This window comes from Ptiloglossa arizonensis, chromosome 1, assembly GCF_051014685.1.
Source record: "Ptiloglossa arizonensis isolate GNS036 chromosome 1, iyPtiAriz1_principal, whole genome shotgun sequence".
In the NCBI taxonomy this organism is placed as follows: domain Eukaryota; kingdom Metazoa; phylum Arthropoda; class Insecta; order Hymenoptera; family Colletidae; genus Ptiloglossa; species Ptiloglossa arizonensis.
The window spans coordinates 14,483,773-14,511,389 of NC_135048.1; the positions used below are offsets into that span (position 1 = coordinate 14,483,773).

The 27,617-nt window shown below is 42.0% G+C and overlaps 1 protein-coding gene across 3 annotated transcripts; it reads right to left on the reverse strand.

Moving 5' to 3' along the window:
• Positions 1–262: 262 nt before the first annotated feature.
• LOC143144227 (uncharacterized) lies at positions 263–27,082 on the reverse strand. 3 transcript variants are annotated; one of them, XM_076306403.1, is made up of 5 exons: positions 26,904–27,082; positions 23,351–23,468; positions 2,616–2,732; positions 962–1,464; positions 263–758 (listed from the first exon to the last, which is right to left on the reverse strand). In XM_076306403.1, the coding sequence occupies exons 2-5, from the start codon at positions 23,459–23,461 to the stop codon at positions 410–412; spliced, it is 1,080 nt and encodes a 359-aa protein (XP_076162518.1). In that variant the 5' UTR covers positions 23,462–23,468; positions 26,904–27,082; the 3' UTR covers positions 263–409. The 3 variants fall into 3 exon arrangements, with proteins under 3 accessions (XP_076162518.1, XP_076162540.1, XP_076162529.1); XM_076306425.1 differs by lacking the exon at positions 26,904–27,082 and adding an exon at positions 26,511–26,609; XM_076306414.1 differs by lacking the exon at positions 26,904–27,082 and adding an exon at positions 26,406–26,495.
• Between the last annotated feature and the right edge of the window lie 535 nt (positions 27,083–27,617).

The window sequence follows — 27,617 nt, forward strand, 5'->3', positions numbered from 1 at the left end:
GGGATCATTCGATCGATGAAAATGTTCTTTTTCTTTTCTATTCTTTTTTGTTTTCTTATTTTCTTTTCGTGTTTCGCGCGCGACGAATCGTTCCTATCGATCGATCAACGAGACATCGTCGGTAGAAACGATCCAACGACACCTGGAAAGGGGAGCACACCCTCGAGCGAGCAACGCGATGTAATTCGTGGACCTTCTATCGAACAATCGAACGTCTAGTTAATTATTCCGCGTCCCCGGTATCCGTTCCACCGTCGTCTCGATGACCGTCATCGTCGTTCGGTGATTCGACGATGGCACCTTGGTCGTCGTCCGCCGGTTGATCGACGTTCTCCTCCACGGTTACCTCGATCACTTCCGTTCTGGGATCGGACTCCGATTGGACGTTATCGGGGTGTTTCTCGGCGGGCTACTCGATTATCGTGATCTCTAACTCCGGTTCTTCGATCGATGAATCGTTCCGCGTCTCCTCGATCTCGACGATCCCCTCGTCGATGGAGTTCTCGTCGTTTCTGAAAGCGTTCACCACCTTCTGTCCAATCGTGAGCTGCCTGACAGCGTTCTCCAAGTTGTCCCTGGTAACGTTGACGGTTTCGTTCTCTGTCACCTGGCACGCCGTGGGCATGAACGTCATCCGGACCGTTTGGTAGAGTTTCCTGAAGGCCAGTTTCTTGTACAGACTCTGGCTGGCTTCGTTCTCTGGACGTATCACCACGAAGGGCATGTAACCTTTTTCGGCCACACGTTTCGTCAGGTACCTACGATTTCGCTATCGTGAATTTCGACGAGCATTGGTTTGAAGTTTCATTACCAGAAATAACAAAGACACACATCGCCCGACAATTATTCGATCATAGTGTACGTCAATACCGAGATCCCTCGCATCGACGTAGATCACCGACGATTTAAAACGTGCCGCGATTACAATCTACTTTCAAGACAAAATGAAACACATTTCTACCTTGCTAATTTCGTCCCGTAACCCTTCCTCCGGTACTCTGGCTTGGTCTGCATGGAAAACATCGCCCCGTAATAGGACTGAACCATCCAGGCGGCCAGACTCCCATTGACGAAGACACCAGCTGCCGGTAGGGACCTGATCAGCCGCAGGAAGAGCTCGTGGCACTCCATATCGTTCGCCGGGTACAATTCGTGGATACCCTCGGCGTGCTCGGGCTTCAACGGTAACACTTGAACGTCCGGATCGACGTCCTCGCACGGGTCCTCGACGAAATCCTCGAAATCGGGATGCTCGCAGACGAAAACGTCACCGACCACCCTCTCGATGGTACCGGTGTCCTCGTACAGCCGTGTCAACTCCTCGGCGATGTCGTAATGAACGAAATTGATGTAGAGTGACTTGGACCAGTCGATCAGAATATCCTCCTCCCTCAGCAACTTGAGCAGCTCTAGTCGATCGTTCGGACAAAAGACGCCCACGCTCTCGTAGAGCAAACCGTGAGGCTGAAAGCCAGTCGAGTAACCAAGTTAGTGGTAAGATCGGTTGGTCTTCCGACGATACTTGGGAACGAGGGAGGTTTTCGAAACGGTTCGGTCGCCAATTGACACCGTATTACTCGCGATACATGGTCGTTCAACGTCTTCGGTTCGCACCAATCGACTATCCCGTATACACGTGGTATTTACCACCTCGGTTGTTTCGCAAGTGTCTCTTCCTATCCTAACGTCGATACGTTCCACCGGGGATCATCTGCGTCGATCGACAAAAAAATCGCACGACGTAGGAGCTTGACCACCGCGAAACGCAACGACACGAGTTACAAAAGTGACGGTGAACTAGTTTCCCCAAGTGCCAAAATGCCACGTGTCATAATTCCAGTAACCCATTACGGTAAATTCACTCGGAAATATCAAGGTTCGCGACAACTGATTTATGAAACGGCGAATTCCTGAAAGGACACGGGAACTCGTCGAATCAACAAATTGCCGCCGCGGTAATTAACTAAAGAGCATGCGATCGTCCCGATGGCGATCGCGGTGGTGTCGGTGCGGCGGACGAGGGGGGGTGAGGTGAGACGCGGGTGGCAGATTAGAGGAGTCACCAGCGAAGTCAGGAAATGGACTGGCAAGGCTGTGAAACAAAAGATTGGCCGAGAGCCAGCCAAGGATGTGGGCCAACTTTTCCGCACCCCTTGCCGATACGTTCGGAAGCAAGATGAATTTGCGGGACGCACGCGAGCGTACATCTTTCGCTTCGAGTTTGCGATCTCTATTCACGAATTTTGAAACTCGCCTAAGGGGCCATTCACGATCGACACGCGACATTTGTCGTTTCGTCGTCGGGATTAGACCGAGTCTCTCTACGAGCATCGCTCGTTGTCTCGTTCGCGGGGTATGCGTACGTGTGAATCGGTCCAAGATTTCGATGGACGATAGTTAAATGAGGAAACTTCGGTCTACGTTACGCCCGTGAACGTAATTACGCAGCTACGTGACACACGTTCGATGTTTCCTTCGCACCAACGTAACGAAGGGAGGTGAGGAAAACGCTATTATAACACGGAGCGGTAACGAGCGTACCTTCCGAGCGGGGGTGTTTATCGATCGCGGTGTTTTTAACCGTAATCTACAACGAAGACTCGTATTATACTCACGGATAACGTCATGCCTGGAAAATGTAAACAGATCGCAGCTTCGGGCCAGTCGTTCGCCACGTAGAAATGAAAGTCCCATACTCGGTCCCGCATGTAGGTCAGCAAAGTTTGATGGAACTGCGGAACAGAGACAACGGTTACGTTGTACACACTGCCAAGAAAATAGAGAGTTTAAAATATTCCTTTCGAGACACGTTGCGCGACACGATAACCGGGTTGCAAACGGCACGCGAGCAAGAAAACGACGAGTGATCCTCTTGCACGGTGCAGCCACAAAGCATCAACCCCCCCACACACCCCGGATTGAAACAGCTGGGAATCTTTTCATCTCGCGGAAGAATTGGATGTGTACGAGGTCTTGGTAGTTAAAGGGATGGTTTCTTTCACGGTGTAGGCTGACTAAAGGCAGTGTTTGAAATGAAAGGGTAGATATTTACGAGGAAGCGGCAGGATAAAGAAGAATCTAGCCGAGGGCGACGCTCCAGACGCCGGGTCTTAAAATAACTACCACGTGTTACCTCTGATACCCTCGTATATAAAGTGTCTTCTTACCGTTCACCGGAAATCTACATATTTTCGCAACGGGGAGAGAATGAAAATATTAAGGAGGACAGGGCCTCTCTCTCTCTGCGCTCGAGTGTTCACCCGTATTCGAAGAGGCAACAAAATCGGACAAATTCTGCCACAGTTTCGATCGTGGCAAAGTTTCGCTCTCGAGACACCTGTTTGTCAGGACCTGGATTGTTTTTCTTTTTTCTTTTCTTTTTGCTCGAGTGAACAATGCCTTTCGCGTACTAGGTCCCTCAGGTTCACAGGCTCGAGAGGGTGCAGGATTCTCCCGGTTTTTACAATTCCGCATCCCCTATTCCTGCAGCGTGTGCACAGTTGCGCTCCAAAATGGCGGCCGTGACCCCCATCCGAACGCGAACGAACAAGTTTCGTTTATACGGTGGTCATATGGTCGTTTACATTCGTTAGTACGGTGGAATAATGGAATTTTAAATAATGGCAACATTATGGGTCCTTTTGGACCCACGCGTAGTTTCTCCCGTGATTATCTGTTCCTATATCTAAATCGTTTTACTTGTAAGATACTTGGCTAAACAAGTTTGTGTATCTTCTCGATTATTAACCCTAGTATCTGGGTCTTTATAGACCCAGAGATACTTTTGCACAATTGTACAGTTAGTACCACTTTTCCTTAGAGATGGAGAAAGGTATGGTGGAATGATGGAATTTTTATTCGACGTATTTGTGTATGGTAACATTATGGGTCCTTTTGGACCCACGCGTAGTTTCTCCTGTGATTATCTATTTTAAATCGTTTTACTTGTAGGATACTTGGCTAAATAAGTTTATATATCTTCTCGATTATTAACCCTGGTACTTGGGTCTTTATAGACCCAGAGATACTTTTGCTCAATCGTACAATTAGTAGCACTTTTCCTTAGAGATTGAGAAAGATATGATGGAATTTTTATTTATCGTTTACACGGGTGTGTACATCGTCGATAGATGCAAGTCGGTTGCGATTGAACGGTTCAAGTTCGTAAGAGAAGAACCTAAACGGCGTGAAAACACAGATGGATGAACACAATTGCCCTCGACGATGTCTTTTCAGCACAAGTTGGCCACATCGAAGTAAGGAAAAACACATTCGGTCGATGCGCTGTTACTTTCTATAACACTCGAGTACCTTGCTATATTACCGAGCAAACATTTCTATAAATGTGTACACAAGGTGAGTCAATAACAGCTACTCGAAATATCGGGTAATCTATCGATTCGAGAGAAAAAAAAAAAAAAAAATGTTTCACAGAAAATTGCACTCTTCGAACCAATGTCTCTCTAATTTTCCGTATTGTACTTTCGAGAATAGGAAGCTGACCTTGAGTATTTTTAAACATTCTTCCAAAGTCGAGCGAAGGTTGCCTCATTGTCCGCCATCGAATTCGTCTTTTTATCAACCAACAACGCAGTACTGAAAACAAATGCGTTTAAAAAAGAACTCAAGGTCACCTCTGTATCCTTGAACACGCGAAACGTAAAAGATTGAAAAGTTATCGAACGAGACAGTTCGTGCGGCTGTTCTCATCGACTCACGCTTTACGTGCAAATTCCAGATACGTCGGTGGAAACGTCACCATTGCCATCGTCTCCTGCGCGGTCCCGATATTCCGTCGTTAATGTTTCAACGAGTACGCGCAAACAGGGACATTTCAACTGCAGAGTCGACCGGTTCGATATTAGCCGGACAATAGACTTCGTAAACACTTTACTGTGGTAAAATGTTAATCGAGTCGGGCTTTCAGCTCCGCTGAAGTCGTAAAAGCTTGCGCAACTCGAGACCGTGGGGAAAGGTCGCCCAAAATTCCAATAGAAATCGGTATCGAGTCACCGAAACAATCGCGGCGAACGGTAATTTACGTGGCGAATTATATTGGCTACCAACACGGTAACAACCTGCCGGTTGAAAGTAAGTAAATAATCGACAGTGGAAGCTATTGAGGAACGCGTGGCCTGTCCTAGATTTTATGTAATAGTTGCACCAGTCGGAATGGCGTATCGTACACGAGGTACGCGGCAAACGCTTCGGCGATTTCACGCGTCGGTTCGATTTGGAACTTTAATACCATCGGGGAAAAAAGTGCGTATTTTATTAGCATCCTCGCCACGGATACCGGTTCTATTAGGTCCCGTGGAACGTTGTTGGGTTTTACTAGAGTCTAACGAAATTCTTTAACCGAGTGATTTTATTCATCGGGATAACTCGCGTGGAGGTTCTCTCAACTCGTTTTTTTTTTACCTCAAATCGTATCCTATTCGTACTCGATCGTTCTAACTGTAAAATAATCGGTTAAACGAGTTCGCGTATCTTCTCGATTATTGATCTTGGTACCGGTGGTCTTTCTAGACGCAGAGATACTTTTGCTCAATTGTACGGTTGGTACCGTTTTCCTTAGAGATGGTGAAAGGTATGGTGGAATAATTGAATTTTTATTCGATATATTTGTGCACGGTGGAATTACGGGTCTTTTTGGACCCACGCGTAGTTTCTCCCGTGATTATCTATTCCTGTATCTAAATCGTTTTACTTGTAAGATACTTGGCTAAATAAGTTTGTATATCCTCTCGATTATTGACTCTGGTACATGGGTCTTTATAGACCCAGATGAACGTTTGCTCATTTGTACAGTTAGTACCGTTTTCCTTAGAGATGGTGAAAGGTATGGTGGGATAATTGAATTTTTATTCGATATATTTGTGCAGGGTGGAATTACGGGTCTTTTTGGACCCACGCGTGGTTTCTCCCGTGATTATTTATTTCTATATCTAAATCGTTTTACTTGTAAGATACTTGGTTAAATGAGTTTGTATATCCTCTCGATTATTGACTCTGGTACCTGGGTCTTTATAGACCCAGAGGAACGGTTGCTCAATTGTACAGTTAGTACCATTTTCCTTAGAGATGGAGAAAAGTATGGTGGAATAATTGAATTTTTATTCGATATATTTGTGCACGGTGGAATTACGGGTCCTTTTGGACCCACGCGTAGTTTCTCTCGTGATCACCTATCTCTACGTGTAAATCGTTTTATTTTTAAAATACTTGGCTAAATAAATTTGCATCTTGGTTATTGAAGCTTTTTATTATTTCGTGAGTCAAAATTGTCCTTTACGGTCGCCCATCTCTAAATGTTTAACGTGTATTTCTTACTGCTTCCGTAGCTCTTCGATCGAGTTTAAATTCGTGAAGCAGTTCGAATTTTCACACCATGTTTAATACCTTCTGTATCGTGTCTAACAAGCGAAATGTCCTTGGTGTCTCTCATCAATTTTAACGAAGTTTAACAAGCTAGTACATTTACACGTACAAAACATCGTAACTGAAATTATACTCGATAACGAATCAGTTATGGAAAAAGTAAGTGTAAAGTTTAAAAAAGTCACTTAATCGAGTATACTCGTGGAGCATCCCCACCAATGGTAACCATAGTGTAATAACAAGCATAGAAGACTGGTCATATTTTGTCTCAGATTCAAATCCATGATTAAAAATTACCAGTCTTTAACCCTATACCTAAACAATTTCTCCAAACTTTACACTTAATTTTACATAACTGGTCAACCATCTTTCAAGCCTTTTTCGTTAAAAACGACGAGAATCACTTCTGAAGTTCCCCTAATGATTTCGACTTAAAGCTAAACAAACAACAAATATGTCGATGTACATTTGTCAACCAAGGACCTATTTATGCGTTACTTAACCGACTACTTTACAAATAAAACGATCGAATTTCACAAAAAGGGTACGTACGATTCGCACAAACGTCGAAAAAATTGATCGACGAGTAAAATCATTTAAACCTTCTCAAATCTACAATTTAATCACGGGAGAAACCACGCCTGGGTCCAAATGGACCCGTAACCTTGCACAAATACAAACGGAGCGAACAAGCGTTTAGAATCGTGTTTGTCGTCATGATTCGTTTCACGAACGTTTGTAACAGAAAAGATCTTCCACAATAGACAGAAAGCAAGAGAAAGAGAAAGAGAGAGAGAGAGAGACAGTGAACGTGCTTTCCTGTTTTTGAAATATTCTCAGGGGGGCACAGACGTAGCGTAATAAAATGTTTCGCATGCGGCATGTGATGTGTAACCGGGACGAATTTACATATCAGCGGTTCGATCTTGAAAAGCGGCAAGAACGACGATGCAAACGAGAAAGCTGCACGAATTGTCTCAATTTATTTGGTGTCTTTGATGCAGAAACGTGGCTACGAAAGTGGCCCTTTCACGTTCCGCTACGTGTGCACGCGAAATTAATTTTCAAGGGAAAGTTAAATCGTGGTATCGAGCGGAACGCTGAAACTTCAGAGTCGTTCAAGGTGCCCTTTTGCGTACGACGCTGCTCACCGTACCTATCGCGCGTCAAATTCATTCCAAAGAGAAAGTTAAATTAATATTAAGTCCCCGTCGGACTTGTTTACCGTGTCTAGCTGGAACAACGTTACGTTGAACGCTTCCCTCGTTCGTGTTCTCATTTTTCAAAGCGAAACCTACGTTTACACGAGACTCGTCCTCGCGTTCGCGAGGGTGAATGTAAAGTTTGCATTTTAAACGTTCACCGCGAACGGTTCGTCCCGTAACGAAACCTGTAAATGTTTGTTGAGGCACCGATACGCGAGTACATCTTAATCGCGACGTTTCCAATTACTTTTGATAACTATTTATACGTGTGTATATAAATATATAAATATAATGTGTGCGCTCGCGTATGTATGTCGACGTGTTTACTTTCCCGCGAATTGTTCTCGTTAGTCTTTCTTCTCGCGCGTACTGCGAAACTGTAAACACGTATCTATTAAATTCAATCGTACGATCGTACGAAAGAAGAATATTGGAAACCGACGAATTCGATAGTTTGTATAAAAAAAAAGAAAAAAACAAACAGTCGAATGTGTACGTATTGCAGTTTTCACCTTTGCAAACATCGTAGACGAATTAACCGGACGAAAAATGTAAAATGTGAATTTCTTCTAACGAATTACTTTCGAAAATTGAGCGAACACGATCGAACGAGTCGAACGTGAATTATTAACGAGTTAAAAGTCGTGCAACCTAATTTACTCGGTTTAAGGTTAATAATAGAACGGCACGTAAACGCGACGTGCTGCGGATAAGCGAGACTCCGCCAGCTTTATTATTTTCAACGTATAAACGTGTTTCGCCTTAATTAAGTTCAAACCTACAGCACGGTAGCGTGTACGCGTTACACGCTCCACGGATCGTGTTTTTCTTTCGTGAAAATTGAAGAACAAAAACTCGATTAATGTATCTTTCAATCGTGTACTCGGTTCGATGGAAAATACACCGTGGTGCTACAACTATATATGTATACTCATCTCGAGTAATTTAATCGATAACTTTCCCAATCATTTTAACGTTACGTGCACGATTAATCGTGACGAACAATGGTGCACCAAGTTGGATGAAAAATACACTACAATGCAAATTATATATATTATATGTACTGTTCGTCCGTGAAAAGAATGCAAACGAATGATTGTAACTCCCACCCCTGGTTCACTGTCTAATAACTCCCCCACCATTGCACGCATTGTCGCTATTGGCCGCTGTCGATCTTCGTCACCGACCTTGGCCAATAACGTCAACGCGTACGATGGTGGGGGAGGTACTAAACTGCACCATAGAGTGGAGATATTCTCATTTACTTTCTTCCATATATATATCTATTCTCCCAGTAATTCTAACGCTACGTGTACAACTACTCGCTGAAAAATATACTACGATAAAAATTATATACATATTTATCTCTACTAATTAAATCGGTGGGTCTCCCAATAATTGTAACACTACGTACAGGACTACTAACGACGATATAATAGCGTACCCGATTAAATGCAAACTGCACAATAATTCAAATTATATAAATTTACCTCCAGTAATCAATTCGATGAATTTCCCAATAATTGTAACACCACGTTCGGGACTACTCGCGATGAAAAATAGTGTACCCGGTTCGATGAAAAATACACTAAGGCACAAATTGTATATATAATATTTATCTCTAGTAGTCGATTCGATGGAAACTACATTGTGACGTGGATTGCACGCGCATACATAATTATGTCCAATAGTTAAATCGGTAACTCCCTCGATAATTGTAACGCTACGTGCAGGACTACTCGCGGCGAACAATACCCGGTGGAAGGAAGAAAAAGGTGATGGGACCTCCTCGTTTCTTCGATTCCCTCGAGGTTAGTGTAAGGAAACGCAGAAAAGGAGGAGATATACAATCCCGAAAGTGCCCTGTCAAAGCTCCACCGAATCATTATCGAGCTTCTTTCAGCCGTTGCTCGTTAACCATCCGCGCGGCGACTGGTAGGCGTGCAAGAAGCATCGATTCAAATGCGGATTCGAAAAAGCGACGCGGCATCACGCGTGCATGCCCGGACGCGACCTTGACCCTGCCTCCTCGCCGGATACACCAGCTTTATTCCGGGATAAATGGTGCGGGCTTTATGCGCAATCATTTCGTGCCGGACGGGCATTATAGCTCGCTGCACAAGTACCAGTGGGCATCGTTAAGTCTTCCGAATCGCGCAACCATGCGATACAAAATGGAACGTGGGGGAGATGCACGACGTCTGACCGGTGTATGCTTCTTCGCGGGTCCAAACAGCCAGAGAATCGCGAATCTCGCGAGGAACTCGACGGTTAACGCGAACTGGTAACGCGTTAACCGACGCGTCGGTTTTTTCATACCCGAGGATGTCCACGATGGTTGCGCAGAAGTAAGAAACACCCACGATATTTGTGAAAATATCGAGATATTTGTGTAGAAGTAAGACGGACCCACGATATTTGTGTAGAAGTAAGAAATACCCACGATATTTGTGCAGAAATACGAAATACTCACGATATTTGTGTAGAAGTAAGATAGACCCACGATATTTGTGAAAAAGTAAGGAATGTCACGATATATGTGAAAAAGTAAAAAATGCCCACGATATTTGTGAAGAAGTAAGAAATATCACGATATTTGTGTAGAAGTAAAACATATCCACGATATTTGTGAAAAGTAAGAAATATCACGATATATGTGAAAAAGTAAAAGATACCCACGATATTTGTGAAAAAGTAAAGAATATCCACGATATTTGTGTAGAAGTAAGATAGACCCACGATATTTGTGAAAAAGTAAGAAGTATCACGATATTTGTGTAGAAGTAAAAAATCCCCACGATATTTGTGAAGAAGTAAAAAATACCCACGATATTTGTGTAGAAGTAAAACATATCCACGATATTTGTGAAAAAGTAAGGAATATCACGATATATGTGAAAAAGTAAAAGATACCCACGATATTTGTGAAAAAGTAAAGAATATCCACGATATTTGTGAAAAAGTAAAGAATATCCACGATATCTGTGAAAAAGTAAGAAACACCCACGATATATGTGAAAAAGTAAAAATATTCGATAATTCGTCGATGTACTTGTTATTTTATGTTATTACTAACGAGAGTAATGCAATCAAAACATTCATAAGTATTAGAATTTGTCTTGTAAGCACTTTAGAGGATCATTGTAATTTTGGAGCGCCAATCACCAGTGACTACCGTGGAGTTCAACGCGTTGACTCTTCTAGTCATCGATAACCGACATTACGAACTTACGACGTTTCTTTAAGGCGATTACAAGAATCCGACTCTAATACTTGTAAACTTTTAAATAACATTACCGACAAGTTGTCAGCGCAATAAGATAACAAGTACACTGACGAACTGTTGAATATTTCTATTTTTACGTTACAATTTGAACGCATATCGAGGACATTTTTAAATATAGAAGAACTATTAACACTTACGCGCACAACCAAAATGATCAACGTCAAAATATCCAAAGAACGAGAATCTCGATTTTTTTCTCATATAAAAAATAGATCTACCTGTGTAAAAATTGTTCAACTCTAAAGGTTGTATACTTTTTCAAAAAGTCGAGTAAAAGTATCTTACTTTTTGAAAAATCGATTCGAGATCGACATCTCTGGCCCGTAGATATTATTTGTAAACGCAAAAATTGTGCGTTTGTCTTTCAAATCGATCCAAGTTTGTGTAAAAAAAAATCAATTCGTAACAAAATTGATCAACGAAAGATCGAAGCGAAAAAAAAACCTACAAAATCCACAAGACTGTCGCATTGTCGCACCATTGGATTCTTAATATCGTACATTGTCGTGATATCGCGATATTTAAAGTCATGACTTTCATCGTCACGTGAAAACGTACTTTTCGTCGCAAATAATCAAATAACGATCTACGTCCCAACACACTACCACAAATGCGCAACGAAAAGTATAAGAAACAAAGGACTCGCGCGACCGTGAATACCATTAGTGAAATATCGGTCAGAATTGACTCTGACACGGAACTCGAAACTGCAGTGGTCAGAATTAACCTTGTGAAGGTTAACCTAATACCAACGATTTAAATAATCGCTGGAGAAACCAGTACTGGGTCCAAAGAGACCCGTAATTTCCCCTTGCACGAATATTTCGAATGAAAACTTTCTCATTTTATGCTTCCTTTCTTTTCAATTTCTAAGAAAAATTGTAAACGATACAAGCGTGTCGTATCAAGATCGATAATCGAGAAACTATACAAATTTATTTAATCGACTATTTTACGAATAAACCAGTTTAGAAATAGAGATAGGCAATCATGGGAGAAATTACGCGTGGGTCAAAATGGACCCGTGATTTTACTTTGCACAAATATTTCGAATAAAAATTCTCTCGTTTTGTCGCACTTTTTGTAATTTCTAAGAAAAGTGTGTATATGGTACGATGAAAAAGTTTCTCTGGGTCCGAAAAGACCCAGGCGTGTCGTATCAAGATCGATAATCGAGAAACTATACAAATTTATTTAATCGACTATTTTACGAATAAACCAGTTTAGAAATAGAGATAGGCAATCATGGGAGAAATTACGCGTGGGTCAAAATGGACCCGTGATTTTACCTCGCACAAATATTTCGAATAAAAATTTTCTCATTTTATCCTTCCTTTCTTTTCAATTTCTAAGAAAAGTTGTAAACGATACGATGTAAAAGTTTCTCTGGGTCCGAAAAGACCCGGGCGTGTCGTATCAAGATCGATAATCGAGAAATTATACAAATTTATTTAATCGACTATTTTACAAACAAAAAGATCGAATTTTACAAAAAGGATATAACAATTTGCACAAATGTCGTCAAAAGGTTATCGAATGCAATGGAAGTTACATCGATGAATAAAACCATCACGCTCCAAACTCGCAACTTTTCATCGAAGCGTTCACAAGAAACAAAACCTTAATATTTCCGAAATTTTAAATAACCTTACTATCATTAACAATGCTACGAAACAACAAGTACACCGACAGAACTATCGAATATTTTCACTTTCCGCGTTATAATTTGAACGAATGTCGAGGACATCCTTAATCATAGAAAACTGACGTCGTTCTCTCGACCTCCTTGCCTATAATTTAAAATTTCGATAAGAGCAAGGTCGGTCACGATTCTCGTGAACGGTAAATTTTCATTTCCAAGACACAGTGCAACGATTTCTTTCTAACATTCTCAAAAATATATATTCGACCGTACAAAATGCTAAACTCGTCCTTGATTCCCACGTTTGACCACGAATCTCGATATTGCAGTCCAAGGGGTTGAACACAAAAGTGCAAAACTGCACAGTATGGATGCATCCAGAATACAATGACTGTTTACAATCGCGGAACAAAAACGTCTAAGACGATCCTAGACGTCGCGTCGAGAGCCACGGATAATTTAAAAGGAGATTACCAGGTTCACGGGTAAAGAATCGATAACGATTACGGTATCGAGTTCCTTTCGTTACGTCTGGCCGGTAAAGGTACGGTGTTCTCCACGCCGATATCGCGAGATTACGAGATCGACGCAGGAACGCGACCCTGGCCTTGACTCCGGTACACCTTGCACATCGGTACCGGAATCAAGGTGGCGTGGCCGGCAGTCGTAACACCGGCTGTCCCACCAGCCGTCGACGAGCAGGAAACAAAGCTCTTTTAGATCGATAACTCGCTGGGTCGAGAGTGAAAGGCGGTAGGGAGTGAGATAAATCGATGCCAGCGGAGCATCCGACTGAAATCAGTTTCGCGCCACTTTCTATTTGGCTTCCGAACGCACTCTTCTATTTCTAGCGAGTTTTTCGAGAGACCGTCGAATAAACGTGGATAGAAATCGATACGACCTACATTCTCCTACCTGCACGCAGAGATTCGAGGAAGATCGAGACGATCGTTGGTGTAACTCGAGAACGTTATTTCTTCTTTTTTTTTTTCTTTTTATTTCTCTCCACCGAGAGAACGTTCTAAATGTCGATCGGCATTGCAGAACCCGCGTAAAGCGATATCGGAAGGCGTAATAATGCCAACCACAGTTATCGGTGTTGCGCAACCGGTAGCCCGTGATGCGTGAAAATTCAACCGTGACGCAGTCCGCGCAATACCTTTTCCAAGCACCTTCGAAATTAACCGGCTCCCCTTTTACGTTCATCCTTGATGAATATGCGCGCAACCCGCGCGCTTTGTATCGCAAAATAATACGGGACAGGGTACACCGAGTCTTTGGAGGAAAGCGACTACAATTTTCACCCTTTGCCGCGCAAATTTTGAAGAGATTCAACCCTTTGAGAAAGGATACCCTCACCGCGACGAAATACAAAACGATTCGTAAATGCGTGCCCGTGATGCGAGGGGTGAATTTATCTACCAAGATGAGTAAGGAATGTTTTATGGAAGTGTGTCCTAATATACCTCGGTCTTCGAATTTTGGACGATCTTAACACTTTAAAGAGAATATTCTATGTACTAAGTTTAATCTATATACTAGGTTGAGTAAAAAATGTTCTATGGAAGTGTGTTCTGTTCGGTTTTCGAATTTTGGACGATGTTAACATCTTAAAGAATGTTTTATGGAAGTGTGTCCTATATACCTCGGTCTTCGAATTTTGGACGATCTTAACACTTTAAAGAGAATATTCTATGTATTAAGTTTAATTTATATTCTAGGTTGAGTAAAAAATCTATGGAAGTGTGTTTTGTTCGATTTTCGAATTTTGGACGATGTTAATATCTTAGAGGGAAAATTCGAAATTGCCGCTTGGTTCTTCAACATTTTTATTTTAGAGCCATTCAAAATCCATCGTGTCTATATACTAAGCTTAATCTACATATCAAAATGAGTAAAAAATCTATGGAAGTGTGTTCTGTTCGGTTTTCGAATTTTGGACGATGTTAACATCTTAAAGAATGTTTTATGGAAGTGTGTTCTATATACTTCAGTTTTCGAATTTTGGACGATGTTGACACTTTAAAGGGAATATTCTATGTACTAAGTTTAATCTACATACTAAGATGAGTAAAAAATCTTCTATGGAAGTGTGTTCTGCTCGATTTTCAAATTTTTGACAATGTTAACCTCTTAAAGAATGCTCGAAATGGCCGAGCTTGGTTCTTCAACATTTTTATTTTGGAGCCATTCAAAATCCATCGTGTCTATACACTAATCTTAATCCATGTACCAAGATGAATAAAAAATGTTCTATGAAAATATATACTATATAGTAATACCAAGTGTACTGTGTCCACATCGACGAAATGCAGAGTGATATAATCTGTCGTGCCAACAGAAGCCAACAATGTACTATGCGCAGCTGAGAAGCTGACCTCTGGTAGAAATTGAGATTCGTGCCGAGTCGAACGTTTTAATCGGGCTTCGAAGAGCTGCAGTTGACAATAAGTAAAAATTTCTCGACGTTGTCCACATTCCTCTCCAACACGCCACTACATTCCCCTCTGAGGAGGTATTCTGGTAATCCAGTTTCAAAAAATCGATTTTTTTCCATGACACTTCACACATTTCCTTTCGTTGTTCGTAACTCGAAAACAAAAGCATTCAGGACGTACGTTTCTTTGGACACTTTTTTTTTCACTCGAAATGAGGACATTGTTTCAATATTCCACGTATTCGAACGTTTTACCAAGATATGGTAATTTTTTGATCTCTGGAAAGATTAGACTGAATTGGAGGGCTATTCTCGAACGAAAAATGTTAGAATACATGGAATATCGATTCGAAACAGTGGCATATTAGAGAACTAGTACGTTTAATTTTCACTTTTGGTATGAAATACAGGACGATTCAAAAGTACCTGTCTACACCTCAGAAGATGAATTTACTAGTAACAGATTAATCAAAAATATCTTACAAACGTATATCCTATATACCATAGTTTTCTATAGGTGTTCGAAGAAACTGTTTAGAGTATCAAAAAGAAAAAAGCGATTCTTTGAAATCGAATTACTAGAATATCCTCTTAAACAGAATGTAGATGCCATATTAGAGAAGAATGTGGACAGAATGTGAAATAATAGGTTGTTCATTAAATTTTGTCACTTAATAAAACTTAACGAATAAACATATTCAATGTAGTACTGTTCAATACTACAAAACTTATTGAGCAACCTAGTACTATTTTTATCGAACAACCTAGTACACGATTCAGAAATACACGTTCATATTTCAAAGGATAAATCAACGCACCAAGATGAATGAAAAATGTCCTACGAACGTATGCCCTACATACCCTAATTATTGACATATGGACGATCGAAGAGGATATTCAAAGGGTCTGCGTTCCATGTGCCTGCGCCAATGGGACGTAAAAAGGGTTAAGAGAATTTTCGAGGAGAAAGAGCTGCATAAATGTTTGTTTTTTTCTTCACCGATGCTCGATAAATCACGACGAAGAGGCCAGCGAGGTTTATTACGACTTTCTCTCGTAAATACGCTCGCTGACCGATTATCGCACTCCGGTGCGTGAACATCACTTGTGTTAACAGGTGTCTGTCACGTATATCGAGGTACCTGTCGTGTTTCGAGTCGCGCGGAAACTCGGAAATTTCATTCGATGAACTTCCCGGTGTGCTCGGGTGACTGCTTGGAAGTAGCGATGCAACAACGAGACCGAATGCACGATTAAACGCAATGGTGCAATATTGGGATCGACGTCTCTGTGCAGATGCCGCGAATACCTCGTTAAAGGTTCCCAGTTGCGCGAATAATAACGATGGAACGCTTTTGCGTATCGCGATGGGAAATAATTCACAGAGAGAACGCGATACACTTCTGGATTCTTGGTAATTCTCGTAGCCGATGTGACATTTGTTTAACGAATCGATATTCCCACGGCAGGTGACAAGCAGACGGTGCTATGATAAGGGCAAAAGTTAAATGTAAAGAAAACACGAATACTGGACTGGCGAACCGCGTGTGAAACAGTGCCAAGTATGTAGAATTAACGGGCAAGGACGTAGATAAATTGTCGGGGCGAAGGAGTTCCTTTTTCGATCAAAGAAAGTCGCGTATTTGTAACGTAAAAATTGCACAGTGTTGTCTCTCGGGTTGTCACAAACTCGTTCCAACCGCCATTTAACTATTCTCGTCGCGAATATGCGAAGTAGAGCGAGTGGGGAGGATACTGGCGATCGAGTTTGTTGTGTATTAATTATTTATTGTGTATTAATTATTTATTGTGTATTAATTTTATGAGATTCTGTACATTTGAGGAGATCAATGTACGGTAGAATTTTACATTTATGCGAACAAGATGGTGCACGAGTAGTTCACATAACTGGGTGGGTTAGTGAAATAGAAGTCGATTGTTATCGTTTATTGTAACATTTCGTTCGAATAACTGTAGTTTTCGTTGATATGAGTGGATTGGAAGTTCGAATTATAGCAATATTTCAGTCTTTTCCATTTATCGTTATTTCAGTTTTGTACTTTGTTATCATAGACTCGGTTTTCCTAATTTTTCGATTTTCCATCATCGAATTGTTAGTACCAAACACGTTTCTTCGTAAATTATTTAAGAATTTTGGAATATAGAAAATGTAAAAGAATTAAAAATATATTTCTGTAATACGATCTTTTTCGATATTGAGATGTATTTCGTGAATTCATTTTGTTATATCTCGAGTAAATTATTGGAAAATTCGTGATTAATATTCAAACTTGCATCGATCCTTATTGCAAGAATTCATTTTGTTATATCTCGAGTAAATTATTATAAAATTCAGGATATTTAATATCCACGTTTTCATCGGCACTTACATTGTTTTCTACAAAAATGACATTATATATACTAGTAATGTAATCTGTTAGCATTATTTCTAATTATTTTCAAAGAGATATGGTACTTACATTTTATCCTACTGTATTCGCATTGGTAGAATACTTTAAAAAGAAAAGCAAAATTTGCCAATTGTAACATTTACATTGTTTTCTACGAACACTCCTTAATTGTATTTATATTTCGAAGTATTGCTTTTCCAATAACAATTCGAAACATAAGAGAACGTGTTCGGTATTTTTAAATAATAATTGGAATCCTAAAGAGATTTAAAAGTGGTGTGACAATTGTTTCTCTATCCAAAGTGTTCGATAAAGGAAAATTAACAATATATAACGTTAAACGAAACAAATCTAAAATAACGAAGTACGGAATTGAAGTGGCCACGATTGGAAAAATTTTCGTAAAAATTTCAATATTCTCATTAAGGGGAAAAATGGACAAATTGTTCAAACGAATCCACTTATCTGAACGAGAATTCCGAAAAATGACAAGTAGTTTGGATAATCGATGGACTCCTACTATATACGTGAGAGTTGGTTTTATCGTATTGTACAATATACGCGAGATTAAAAAATTTGAATAAAATATAAATTAGCAATACGTGTAAATGTATGAACGCTAAACTGTACCTTTGTGTCATTAATAACGATGTGTGATCGGTATAAAATAAAAGATCACGTCGAATGTGTACACATTCATCGAACCAATGAACAAATTCCTAATTCCTAATTCCTAATTCCTAATTCCTAATTTCTAAAATACGTTATCGTTCTTAACGTTAAATTAACGCGAACCAGAAAGAGCTAGGTATACCACATAATCAAATATAAAATTATAAAGCTTTGAAGAAAAATGAATTTCGATATATATATTTGTCTCATATTTGTCGATATTTGTCTCATTAAATAAATAAAAGTGAGTAATACAAGTGGTAAAAGAAAAATGTAAACGAATTCGGTAATAATTGTCCACGTCGATCAAAATACGTGAAAACGACGTGTCCCGTTAAATACACGTTAAATACACGTTGAAACTACGTATAAATATAAGTTAGATTAACACGCCGATAACCTCTCTCACAATACGAACTCACCCGGTTACGTGATCCACTTATCTCCCCGGTTGGTTTCGCATAAAAGGAGTTCCACCGTAATTGAAACACTGCGACTGTGACGTATACCCGCAACACGGTTCGCATAACCGTAGTGACGTCGGTTCGGCTAATAGGAGTCCGGTTGGGAGTTAGTTGAATCGAGCATCGACGAAAATTTCGTATTCGATAAATGGTGTTTCTATTCCTCCCGCGAAGGATTCGACCTTGTTACCGATGCGACGATACGAGACTGCGTTGACGAAACGCCAGAAATGGCGTCGTTACGTTCCACGGGATCTCCGCTGTTTCGATTCGCCGTTAAAACGAACGACAATGTCGACAAACGAAGCGATAAAAAAAAAAAATAAAATATCTTACACGCGTCGTTGCACACGGTGCCGCGAAACGAACGCGTTGCACGCTTCATGATCGCGAAGGATTCAACGTGTGCACTTAACCGGTGCACACACCTGATCCGGTTGATATCATCAAAGGGATTGCAACCCGCCCGAAGGGAAACTTGCGCTAGCCTAATCAACCATCTGTGCTCGCGTTAAAAAGATGGAGAAACAAAGAGAAATCCGCGACATGGTTTCGTCGCGGGTTTACGACGACGACGACGACGCGTGCAAATATCAACGGTCGAGAAGGCCACCGCGCAAAACGGCGTGTACTCAGCTGCGACCTTGACACTAACCTAGCGCAACGGGCAACACTTAGACCCGGGTTACGGGCAGAAGTACCGGGCGAGGATCGCTTCCTTCGCCGGCGGTAATCTTGTCCCGTCGATGCGCGACCTTCTTCCCCCGGGGAGTCGTTGCTCGATATCCTCCCGGTGATTCCACGAAATCGGTGAAAAGTTACACCTGAAGAGGCTCCTACACCTTGTGGAAGCGAACGTTTCTCTGTTTCGGTACGGTGGGTTGTTCCGTGCGAGGAAGAAGCGACGAATTTGGTGAGAAATTGCGAATCGAATGAGTAGTATGTGATCTACGCGATGAGAGATCGAACGTCTTGGGAGGTGTTTTAGTTGGTCTTTGCGTGGGGTGTAATGTATAGAGAGAGAGAGAGAGAGAAAAAAGGGACGAATTTGGTGAGAAATTGCGGATCGAATGAGTAGTATGTGATCTACGCGATGAGAGATCGAATGTCTTGGGAGGTGTTTTAGTTGGTCTTTGCGTGGGGTGTAATGTATAGAGAGAGAGAGAGAAAAAAAAGGGACGAATTTGGTGAGAAATTGCGGATCTGATGAGTAGTATGTGATCTACGCGATGAGAGATCGAATGTCTTGGGAGGTGTTTTAGTTGGTCTTTACGTGGGATGTAATGTATGGAGAGAGAGAGAGAGAAAAAAGGGACGAATTTGGTGAGAAATTGCGGATCGAATGAGTAGTATGTGATCTAGGCGATGAGAGATCGAATGTCTTGGAAAACGTTCACGTTATCCTTCCGTGTAGACATCGAACAAGAAAAAACCGACGAATTTGGTTAAAAATTACGTACCGAATCAAGTAGAATGTGACCTACGCGATGAAAGATCGAAAGTCTTGGAGAACGTTTTCGTCATCCTTCTGTTTACACATTGAACAAGAAAAAACCGAAGAATTTAGTGAAAAAATCACGTGTCGGACAAATAGAACACGATCTACACGATGAGAGATCGAAAATCTCGGAAGACATTTTGGTTATCCTTCGTGAAGACATTGAGCGCGAAAAACCGACGAATTTGATGGAAAATCGCTAAATTTTCATATCGAAGCGGTGAAATATAATCTACATGATGAAAGATCCTCGATGAAAGTACATCGAGCAAGAAAGCGACGAATTTGGTGGAAAATCGCAAAATTTTCGTATCGAAGCGATGAAATATAATCTACACGATGAGAGACGCTCTCGAAAATCTTGAAGAAAACTCGAGTTACCCTTCATATAGGATCTGGTGTATATCGAGCAAGAAAGCGACGAATTTGGTAGAAAATTGCAAAATTTTCATATCGAAGCGGTGAAATATTATATAATCTACACGATAAAAGATCCTCTCGAAAATCTCAAAGAAAACTCGAGTTACCCTTCGTGTAGGATCTAATGTACATCCAGCAAGAAAACGACGAATTTGATGGAAAATCCCTAAATTCTCGTATCGAAACGATGAAATATAATCTACACGATGAAAGATCCTCTCGAAAATCTCAAAGAAAACTCGAGTTACCCTTCGTATAGGATCTAATGTACATCCAGCAAGAAAGCGACGAATTTGGTGGAAAATCCCTAAATTCTCGTATCGAAACTATGAAATATAATCTACACGATGAAAGATCCTCTCGAAAATCTCGAAGAAAACTCGAGTTACACTTCGTGTAGGATCTGGTGTACATCGAGCGAGAATTTACTCGAATTACTGTCCACATTCCCCTCAGCCGTGGTACTACATTCCCTTTAACCCAGGACCGATCTCCCCGCAATTCATATCTTCGAGGCCTACGGGCTTCACGAGGCGATAATTTAAAGGTAGTAGGTGCGAGAGATGCGAGCAGGTGTTGGCCTTTGTTCGTATTAAATTCCACCATGGGTGCTCTGTCCCGTCACGATGAATTCCCAAGGACCTTAACCTTACGATATTAATCGTGGCGTGCATCCTCCGCACGTAGATTTACGTGTCGCCGGTCCCGGGACATGCAGATCCACGTATCGTCGAGGCAGCATTCCGAACACCAAAGTCCAAGGTTCCGCCGCAACGTGATTTAGATTCGCGGTTTTTAAAGCACGGCCATGGTACTCGTAACTGAATTTCATTGCCGCGGATCGATTTATGTATTTCCGCGGGAATCACGAACACTTACTCGAGCCTTCACGGTGTCTCGAACGACACCGACACGATGCCGGATAAATTACCACCGAGCCGATCGAAGAAGCTGCAACGCGATTGTTCCACTTTTTCTTTTTTTTATTTCATTTCGAACATCCCGATATCGATCGTCGGAAATATTATTATTAGCCGAAAGAACGACCTTCCAGGGAGTATCGGTATCACTGACGAGTCACGGAGAAACTAATTTATGCACGTGACGAGACGGATTAGGTTTTTCCGAGGGGCATCGTTCACGACTCGTTACATTTTATGCAAATTCAGTACCGTTAATTACCGAGCTCGACTTCGAACCGGTTGCAACTACGTTTAAGTGGTTCGATTAAAATGTAGATCCTGGATTCGGAAACTTGGCTGCCCAGAACCTCGAGGAACTTGGAATTCTGGATGTCGTGGTACAGGATGACTCAAAAGTCACGATTTTGCGATACGGGGGACTCGTGATCGTTTTTTGGTCGATTTCGATGCCAATTTCGCGCGAATCGGACGAATTTTGAACATAATGGTAGGCATTTTTGAGAATTCGGAAATTTAAGTACTTGGGACTTTGAGGACCTTGGAATTCTGGATATCAAGGTACGAGATGACTCAAAAGCGACAAATTTTAAACGTAATGATATGCACTTTCAAGAAAGCGGAAACTTAGGTACCTGGGACCTCGAGGACCTTGGAATTCTGGATATCAAGGTACGAGATGACTCAAAAGCGACAAATTTCAAACGTAATGATATGCACTTTCAAGAAAGCGGAAACTTAGGTACCTGGGACCTCGAGGACCTTGGAATTCTGGATATCAAGGTACAGAATGATTCAAAGGCGATAAATTTTGAACATAATAGGACGCACCATTAAGAATTCAAAAACTTAGGTATCTAGGACTTTGAGGATCTTGGAATTCTGAATATCAAGGTACAGAATGACTCAATGCCGATAAATTTTGAACATAATAGGACGCACCTTTAAGAATTCAAAAACTTAGGTACCTGGGACCTCGAGGACCTTGGAATTCTGAATATCAAGGTACAGAATGACTCAAAGGCGATAAATTTTGAGCATAATGGTATGTACCTTTAAGCATTCGGAAACTTAGGTACCTGGGACCTCGAGGGCTTTGGAATTCTGGATGTCAAGGTACAGGATGACTCAAAGACAATAAATTTTTAGCATAATGGGACGCACCTTTAAGAATTCAAAAACTTAGGTATCTAGGACTTTGAGGACCTTGGAGTTCTGGATATCAAGGTACAGAATGACTCAAAGACAATAAATTTTGAACATAATGGTATGCACCTTTAAGAATTCAAAAACTTAGGTATCTTAGACTTCGAGGACTTTGGAGTTCTGGATATCAAGGTACAGGATGACTCAAAAGCTATGATTAGTCATTCAGAGTTCTCAAAGTTTTGTCCAGAACCTCAAGGACCTTAGAATTCTGGATATCAAGGTACAGAATGACTAAAAAGCGATGATTAATCACACAGAATTCTCAAAGTTTTGTCCAGAACCTCAAGAACCTTAGAATTCTGGATATCAAGGTACAGAATGACTCAAGAATGACTATTAACCATTCAAAGTCCTCGAAGTCGTGTCCAGAACCTCGAGGACCTTGAAATTCTGTACATCAAGATCCAGGACGTCTCAAAAGTGACGATTAACCGTACAGAGTCCTCGAAGTCGTGTCTAGAACCTCGAGGACCTTGAAATTCTGGATATCAAGGTACAGAATGATTCAAGAATGACTATTAACCATTCAGAGTCCTCGAAGTCGTGTTCAGAACCTCGAGGACCTTGAAATTCTGTACATCAAGATCCAGGACGTCTCAAAAGTGACGATTAACTATACAGAGTCCTCGAAGTTGTGTCTAGAACCTCGAGGACCTTGAAATTCAGGATATCAAGGTACAGAATGACTCAAGAATGACTATTAACCATTCAGAGTCCTCGAAATCGTGTTGGTCGCAACGCGTCGTTTCGATATCGACGTAAATTTCCGCGCGAATCGACAAATTTCGAACATAATTGCACGCACCTTTAAGGATTCAGGCAAATAGCGGTCAAGGAAGACGAAGAGTTCTGGCAACTCCTCCTCAGCGAGCAGACGAAAGTTCCGGCCTCGTTCCATCGCTTCGGGGTACTCCATGCTGAAACTAATTACCGACAGATCATTGTGTGAGTGGTACGAACTTTCGAACCCCGGCTGGTCTTCGCCTCCCATAAAACACGTGACTTTAACGTGTCTGGCGCGGCAAAGATTGCTATTTCACCTGCGCGAATTTCAAAAACAAAAACAAAAAAAAACAAACAAACACCTCTGTCGTCTATCCGATTCTCAATCTCGGTCAAAGACTACACTACACACAACCCGCGAGAAGTCACCACTTCCTCAATCTTTACTCAAATAACCAATTCTCGCGATCGTATCATCTTCACAAAATTCCATCGTAAAAGACACTCGACCTGTAACCGATCTTCCTTCAAAGTAACTTCTCGCGAGTCTCGTGCAATGCACGTGCAAATTTCACCAAATGTACTCGAAAGGGAACAGAGGACTCTCGAGAGAAAAATGAAACGGTAAAATTCGACGATTGAATGCGAAAAGTGGAGAAAAAAAATGAAAGAAAGCTCGGTATTAGAATTAAAAAAAAAAAGAAAGTTTACCCTCGGTATTAGAAATCGTTAAAGAGTTACTCTCGCGGTTTCCGTGTTGGTACGCGAATGTGTATCAGTGTAACGTTCGAGCGCGATGGGCGATTGCGTAATTGCAGGCACTTTTGAACTTTAAAACGTTCCTCTCGTCGCCGGTGAAAACCACCAGGCAGTTTGCGCACCCTCAAGGTCTGACTTTGACTTATCGCGTGAAGTAGAGTGTGCCCGCGCCCGGTCGGGCTTGTATCCATCATCGTTCGCGTTAATCGCTTCGACCTTCGACGCTGGGAAACGGGCCGAGAAAGAACCGCTCGTTAGAAAGTGATGAATGAATATTAATTCAACGGGTACACGGGAAACGTATTCCCGTCGTGGTTCCCGAGGGAAGGTCGCGTTCGTCGGGTACGAGTCGTTAACGAGCGGTGTTCTAACGCGGTATCGTACAGGGGATTCCCCGTGAGGTGACTCGCACCGTGTACGGAACCACCGTGATCCTTACGCGGGATTCGAAAACTTTGCGCTCGATGCTTTTACCAGAAACCTGGCACCTCGACGAAATCCTTCGAATACTTTGGATTGATTTCAAACGGAACATTTTAGCTTTTGAATATTTCGTATACGTGTGTTTACATCTTGCAAGAAAGGAGAGATTGAATTTTAATTTAAATTTTTTATTTTTGTTCAATTTTTCGAATTGGAGAAAGTAGACTGAAGTAAGTAGCGATCGAGGATGCTTTTCTGCTTCTAGAAACTAGCACTTCGATGAAATCCTTCGAATACTTTGGATCAATTTCAAACGGAACATTTTAACTTTTGAATATTTTGTATATGTGTGTTTACATCTTGCAAGAAAGGAGAGATTGAATTTTAATTTAAATTTTTAATTTTTGTTCAATTTTCCAAATTGGAGAAAGTAGACTGAAGTAAGTAGCGATCGAGGATGCTTTTCTGCTTCTAGAAACTAGCACTTCGATGAAATCCTTCGAATACTTTGGATCAATTTCAAACGGAACATTTTAACTTTTGAATATTTTGTATATGTGTGTTTACATCTTGCAAGAAAGGAGAGATTGAATTTTAATTTAAATTTTTAATTTTTGTTCAATTTTTCGAATTGGAGAAGTAGACTGAAGTAAGTAACGATCGAGGATGCTTTTCTGCTTCTAGAAACTAGCACTTCGATGAAATCCTTCGAATACTTTGGATCAATTTCAAACGGAACATTTTAACTTTTGAATATTTTGTATATGTGTGTTTACATCTTACAAGAAAGAATTGATTGAATTTTAATTTCAATTCCAAACTTTAATTCAATTTTCAAATTGGAGAAAGAACACCGAATTAAGTGACGATCGAGTGCTTTTCTACTACCAGAAATTAGCACCTCGATGAAATCCTTCAAATTAATTTAAAACAGAACATTTTCGACTCAATATTTCGTATACGTATATTTACATCTTACAAGAAAGAATTGATTGAATTTTAATTAAAATTCCAAACTGTAATTCAATTTTCAAATTGGAGAAAGAACACCGAATTAAACGGCGATCGAGAACCGCCTCTCGAGTGGAAAGGGTTAACCGAACTCGAGGTGGACTCGTGGTGACACGGTCGACCCGGTAACGTCACGAGACTCGAAAGATTCCGGTGATCTTACGGAGAAGTGGTAACTTCGACGCGAAACTCGAAGATTCCGTGGACTCGGAATTAGTACCGAGTTTCCGGGGACAGTGTTAATTCCCGGGTCTCGGGAGTACGAGGGTGAGACGAAACTCGGGAAATCGTTGGTAACGCCGCGAGTGGAGGAGCTCGGTTATCGGGAAACTCGTAGGAAGATTCCCGGGCGTTCGAAATTCGAAAGGTTGAGGTCTTCGAAACTCGAGGACTCGCTGTGGGTTGGGTAGAGGGGGGTAGAGGGGGGGGGGATTCCCCGAGGAAGCTCTCCGCGGAGGCTCGGTGGCCGGGAGATTGATCGACGTTTGAAATTCCGTATCCGCGACGGATCTAATGAAATAAAGAAACCCTCGTGATTCGTTAATACGATGACACGATGTGGGTCCGTGTAACGTTTCCGATAACTCGTCTAAGGTTTCCGATTTTTTCTTTTTTTTTTTCCGTTTTTTTTTTCTGTTCGCGCGTTAAACGAGACCCGACGCGATCGAAACGCGTTCTCGAGCGTCGAGCGTTATTTATGGGCGCAACGTGTTCGGTCGCGTCGTCAACAACACCGATACCGATCGGTTGTTCTCTATTTGTTCTCGAACGATAACGTAAATCTCCGATGCCCTAACGGTGACGATGGTTTCCAGCGCGACGATGTTATTACGATGAATAGATTCGTGCGCGTCGATTGGACAGAGATCGGTGGGTCGGCTCGTAAATTGTGTTACATGGTTCACGAATACGTTCGCGCGAGATTTCGAAATCCAATACGCAACCTTTGTTCTTCTAACGAAGAAACGAGGTGGTGTACCGAGTTAATAAACGTTCCACCGTATCTGGATCGGTTCCTCGTAGATTCGATCCCGCTCCGGGGGTGTTACCTTCGGGAGCTGACAATCGAGACTGGTCCTAACACGGGACCTATTCGCCCGAGGAAAACTTCGACTTCGCGATGGTAACGTTCGTGCAACTCTGTAACCGTTTATCCGTACGTGGCACCGATCACAGCATCCCCGGCTGCGTGACGAGGAACAACTGTGTCGTTTATCGACGAGCAGCCAGCGAACCCGCGCCGACTACTGCGGAGAATCACACGGGTGACACAGTAACGTCATAACAGGAAGCACTAGATGATCGGTGCGAGCGACGCGCAATAAACAAGAGCCCCGTACACGTATTCGTCGCGGAAGATCGTTAGGCGGTCCGTCGAGGTACGGGTAGAACCACCAACTTATTTTTCAGACACTCTCTACCATTACGTTAGATCGATTTACCTGACTGAACGAACGGGTCGCGCGATCCTTGATCCAGCAAGCGGAGAAATGGTTGTCGCGTTCCACAGACGCTCGATTATCGAAGGGAACGAGAATTACGCGGCACGAGATCGGTCGAGGGTGCGAATGGCTGCGGGCTGTCGTCAAGGGGTAGTTCTAACAGAGGCACCCGCCCTCGCCGCCCCCTGAACCCGCACTGCCGCCCCTGGACCACCGTTACCCTCCATGCACCAAACACCGATGTGGTGGCCATCGCGCAGGCGCTCTGCCGGTCCAGTACCGTACCGCTACTCCCAGATACCCGGCGCTGCGGAGTGGGAATCACCCGACGCGTCGAATTCGGCCGTGTACCGTGCGCGTCGTCTATAGTCGAATCAAAATCAATCGGCCACCGAACGCCCGTCCCCTCCATGACGTCCGGCCACCCCCTCTCCCTCACCACCCACCGCGTCTCGTCCCCGCGCAAAACTGCAGTCACACGCTCTCTGCCTCCCGCCCGGTGAAGTAGTACCTTGCTTGCGGTATACCCGAAAATTAAACAGTCAATATGTTATCGATTAATACACACCGTCACGGTCGTTTAACGACGTATCGAAGTTGCCACACCGAGAACGGAATTACGTAGATACGAAACGCCAGTTTTCTTCCCGCATAGAGTCAACTTGACCCTAGACACCGAAGATCGATATTTTCGCAGAGACATATCACCGAAAC

Bases quoted from the DNA above. Each gene is read 5' to 3' on its own strand.
- LOC143144227 (XM_076306403.1), bottom strand. From the start codon at position 23,461: ATGGAGTACCCCGAAGCGATGGAACGAGGCCGGAACTTTCGTCTGCTC. The intron at 1,465-2,615 runs GTGAGTATAATA...ACTGGCTTTCAG, and splicing joins TTCCAGGCATGACGTTATCC to CCTCACGGTTTGCTCTACGA. The intron at 759-961 runs GTAGAAATGTGT...GCGAAATCGTAG, and splicing joins TACGGGACGAAATTAGCAAG to GTACCTGACGAAACGTGTGG.